Source organism: Octopus bimaculoides, chromosome 3 (genome assembly GCF_001194135.2).
Source record: "Octopus bimaculoides isolate UCB-OBI-ISO-001 chromosome 3, ASM119413v2, whole genome shotgun sequence".
NCBI lineage: Eukaryota > Metazoa > Mollusca > Cephalopoda > Octopoda > Octopodidae > Octopus > Octopus bimaculoides.
The window spans coordinates 24857132-24862418 of NC_068983.1; the positions used below are offsets into that span (position 1 = coordinate 24857132).

A 5287-nucleotide genomic window follows, 5' to 3' on the forward strand; every position below is an offset into this window, starting at 1 on the left:
ACACACACACACACACACACACACACACACACACACACACACACATACACACACAATAAAGTTAACCATGGCTCCTAAATGGTCTTATGCCTAAAATGCCATTAAATTATACGCCTGTTCAGTGATGGCTAACCTGGGGGCCAAAAAACAACCCACAATATTAAAATGCTACGCCCATTCCTCTTTTTTCTCCTTTTAACTCTAAAATAAGATGTCAGTATTTCGTATTTAAATATGTAAAGACAAAAAAAGATCCATATTTAAAAAAAGAATTGAGACATAGGCCATTCTTGGAACTAGCTATTAGAAATTTAGGGTCGATTCACAGGTGTAGACGGGATGTTTGAATTTTGCAGATTTGATCGCAAGCAATTTTATCATACAAGTGGTGAGATATTTAATTTGTGTTAGGGTGAGATTTTGTCACTGTTAAACAAATAATTGAACGTATTTTTCTCTCTCGGTATTTCGGTGATTCATTGTTGAATTTGTCAAGCATTTTTGTGTGCCTAAGACAGCGGAACAAAGTATCAGATCTCTTCCCCCTCCCAACAGATATCAGCTTACTTTAACGCACGAATATCAGCTTGTTTATCTGTCGGTTTTTCTTATCTACACTACATTGATCGCCCACTCAGTTTTCTTATCTACACTACATTGATCGTCCACTCAGTTTTCTTCTTTCTTCTGCGTTAATTTCCCTCTTTTTTTTTTTATAATCCTGTTAAAAACTGAGTCAATGAGTCGATAGGCTGTGAAAATCTGCCAGTAGCATACAGGCGCATAAGGCAGTGATCCTGTATGACCGTTATTGTTATTCGTCATTGGAACACCTTAACTCTTTTGACAATGTGTAGTCAGATATACACGATGTATGCAATCAGATATTCACGCTCGAATCCACCAGGATATATTAAGAATGTATGTATTATTGTTTGGAATATCACACCATTAAATATTATCTGTTTTGCAGAGATCATTACGCGTCATCATATAATTTGTTTGCCGATTCTTATAAACAGTAGCTCGTACTTGTATGAAATTCATCGGTCCGGCGGAGTAGCTTTGATTCAGGAGGCACACAATGAGGTCAAAATGTCACAGCACTTCAAAGTCTGCTAAGGTCATTTATTTACATGTTTTAAGGACACACATCGTTTGATAAGAGTCGAGTACTCTTCAAGGACGAAACAACAAGAGCCCTCAAATATTCGTGATTGAATATCCCAGATAGAAGTATTAAGCACTTTCTGTTACAAAAAGATTTACTGAAAGATGTATTGAGTGCCTGGTTTTGCACTCAAAATCGCAAGATCTTGGTTTCGATTCTCAGGCCAGGTGCTGCGTTGTTTTCTCGATCAAAATACCCCATTTCAAGAAGTTCAGTCCATACTGCTGTAAATCTGTAATCCTGCGACGCAGGGGTAATTTTAGGATCTCCATCAGTTAATCGCCATGGAATCCGGATAACCATGCCTATTAGTTCTAGTACTCGAGACAATAATATCCAGTGGACGTACTTAAATTTTTATGTATGAATGCAGGCATGGCTGTGTGGTAAGAAGCTTACTTTCCAACCACCTGATTCCTGGTTCAGTCCCATTGCGTAGCACCTTGGGCAAGTGTCTTCTACTATATCATCAAGCTGACAAAAAACCTTGTGAGTGGATTTGGTAAACGGAAACCCATCATGTGTGTGTGTGTGTGTGTGTGTGTGTGTGTGCGTATTTGTGCTTATCCTCTGCCACCGCGTGACAAGCGGTATTGGTGTGTTTACGTCTCTATATCTCGGCAAAAGAAACCGATAGAATTATTATGAAGCTTGAAAAAAAATGGGCTTGATTCATTTGACCATAAACTTTTACAATCGGTGCCACAGAATGACCGCAGTCTAACTCCAGAAACGAGTAAAAGATAAAGATTATCTATCTATCTATCTATCTATCTATCTATCTATCTATTCATGTATGCATGTATCTATTATACTGTATTATTTTCTTATTTGTTCAGGGGAAACCTCTCCATCACACAGTAACGAAGTTGAATGCGGTTCTTTTCCGATTACTCCGGACGACAGTGTCAGCGATTTGACGACACCCCGTCATTCTTATGCAGAGAGCATGGTTGACCAGATCAGTTTAAATAGTACCAGTACGTCAGATGGTAGCCAGGTTTAGTATCTGTTATGTATTCGATTTCACGCTTGTTGAACATTCAGTATTTGGTTACTGCTATTTAATGGCCAAATTGTATTTCTAACGGCCAGAGTGACAAGGGAGTATCTATGCAAGTCGGATGAAACAAATACTATACAATATTCAAACCCCAAAGAATTCCTCTCAACACATGGCTATGATGTTCTGTTCCCCCACTACTTCTGCTCGTGATCAGAGATGCACATATTGTCAGCCACTAAGGGACATGCTCAACTGGTTAAGGTCAAACAACTGACAAGCAAATCTGTGATATTGAGCAGAATATTTGCTGTAGCCAATCATTTATACCAAAACAAAACAATGTACGTGATGACACTTCCAATCAGTTAAGATGAGAAACTTTGAGAGTTATTATTATTATTATTATTATTATTATTATTATTATTATTATTATTATTATTATTATTATTATTATTTTTATTAAGGCGGTGAGCTGGCAGAATTGTTAGCACGCTGGACGAAATGCTTAGCGGTATTTCGCCCGTTGTTACGTTCTGAGTTAAAATTCTGCCGAGGTCGACTTTACCTTTCATCTTTTCGGGGTCGATAAATTAAGTACCAGTTGAGTACTGGGGTCGATTTAATTGGCTAGTCCCCTCCCCACAAATTTCAGGCCTTGTGCTTTCAGTAGAATGGGTTATTATTATTATTATTATTATTATTATTATTATTATTATTATTATTATTATTGTTATTATTATTATTATTATTTTAAGAGGGTGGGCTGGCGAAATTGTTAGCACGCCAAGCAAAATGCTGCTTAGCGTATATTGTATGCGAGTTGCAAAAATTTTAGCTGTCGTTTCAAAGTGTGTGTGTGTGTGTGTGTGTGTGTGTGTGTGTGTGTGTGCGTGCGTGTGCGTGCGTGTATGTGTGTGTCTGTGTGTGAATGTGTGCATAATAGTTAAAAGCGTAAGTTTGAATATGGTAATAGAATGATATGAGGAGTTGATGGTGCATACATAACATTGCTTTACTTGTTTCTATTTTATTCTATTTTCAGCTTGCAGGGGAATGCCCATTTCTGTTCAATTGTAATGTGAGAAGGACTGTAAAACTCACTTTATCCAGTACATGTCCAACATGCCATAGATCATTAAGTAAGTACAAAATTATTAGAAAAAGGCAACACAAATAAGCAAATAATGGAAAAGAACGTGTATTTAATACTGATGATAAGAACAGGTTTTTAACATATTGCGTCTATAAAGGAATCTTTCTCCCGATGACCAGTACACCTGCTGACTTTTTAACGCTGTAAAGTATGTCATATGAATAAAGACTTTATTCGGATACTGCTGCAATTGAATGGTCTATTCAAATTAGCGGTTGCTTGATTGCGTCTCGGCTTCTGTTCGCTGCTTCTATACGAGTTGAAATCAAAGAATTGCTGGACTAGTTATGTTTAATACCGAATAACCTAACCTAAGTTTTAACATAATCTCCTTCGAAATAGTCACTTTGTGCGGCAATACACCGGTCCCAATGGATTTCGACAACGGTGTTAAAACGGCGACCTTTGAGCTGCATTTTCATCTTGGGGAAGAGATGAAATTCCACAGGTACTAAATCTATCGAATAGGTCGGGTGTGGAAATGATACCATGTTGTTTTGAGCGAGAAACACCCACGAGTGAGGAGAGCTTGGTGACAAGGTGCATTGTAATCGTGAGGCATTATCATTGCTTGAACGGACCCATACAACAGACCAACAACACAGCAATGTTGTAGTTTGTCCTTCGACGATCCTCATGCGCAAGCTGATAAATTTTCTCTGCATTTCCGGGGGTGACGCTCGTGGCACATCTTCAAGATCTCTCATCGTCTTCCAAGGACGTTCTTCCGCTTTTGAAACGTTTGTATCATTAGAAACGTTGCATACGACCCATTGCTTCGTCGTCATGAGCATGCTTAATGTCTCTGGCGACAAGAAACGTTGCGAACGACACATTGCTTCGTCGCCACGAGCATGCTTAATGTCTCTGGCGACAAGAAACGTTGCGAACGACCCATTGCTTCGTCGCCACGAGCATGCTTAATGTCTCTGTTGCAGACTTCCCAATTCTATGGCAAAATTTCACGTTGGTTCTTTGTTCCAACTTCCTGCCCATAAAAGAAATCGCAGGTTACAGCATACACCTGATCCCTAAAACACATATTCCACAACTTGTGAAGTAAACACAGCGATGTCACTCGGCACACTGCCGCATGGATGTTACCGCTAGCTCTCACTGCGTACACAACCGTGTGCTGCCATCTGTTGGCGCGCTACTAGCCCTGGAACTTTGTGATACCACCTCGTATACTTTAGACTGGCCAAGGTACCTTAGTGTCGGAAATGACTTGAGAACTTGGCAGTGACAAGGTGCAGAACAGCGAAATGCTCATAAGTCACTTTCGTGGTCACTTTCGGGATGATTTCGTTTTCTTTTGCTCCGAAGTATATTGTGTTTTTAACACACTGCGTCTATAAAGCTATATTCCAACCAAACAACCACTTCAGCCTCTGACTTTACCACAATATACAAACGGAAAGTATGTCAGTATATCATATAAAAACTTAATCCGTACCATTTCACATTCAATATCGGAATAATTCCTTAAGGCGGTGAACTGACACAAAAGTTAGCACGCCGGGCAAAATGTTTAGCGGTATTTCGTCTATCTTTAAGTTCTGAGTTCAAATTCCACCGAGGTCGAATTTAACTTTCATCCTTTCGGGTACCATTTGCGTACTGAGGTCAATCTAATCGACTGGTCCCCTCCCCCAAAATTTCGGGCCTTGTGCCTAGAGTAGAAAAGAATATCAAAATAATTCCATTCAATTTGGAATAATTCCACTCATATTACATACTATATAGTATGTAATATGTTTTTGGAAATAAATAATAAATAAATAAACTTAGTGAATAAATTGACTGTGAATGGAACGATATAACGCAAAAATCAGTTTATTATTAGTTGTACAGAAATGATTAAATCAAAAACACTCTATTTTTTATTCTCGTTTTGAATGGAATCATTCTTGTTTTGGATGGAATTATTCCATTTTGAAAGGAACTATTCTATTTT

General features: G+C 38.5%; 1 protein-coding gene across 1 annotated transcript in view; it reads left to right on the forward strand.

Moving 5' to 3' along the window:
* LOC106867197 (uncharacterized) overlaps positions 1-5287 on the forward strand; it is a 29992-nt gene that overhangs the window by 6468 nt on the left and 18237 nt on the right. The window contains exons 3-4 of the mRNA XM_014912006.2: positions 2011-2171; positions 3220-3316. Of these exons, the coding sequence (XP_014767492.1) occupies positions 2011-2171; positions 3220-3316 (258 nt within the window). The remainder of the gene's footprint in view (positions 1-2010; positions 2172-3219; positions 3317-5287) is intronic.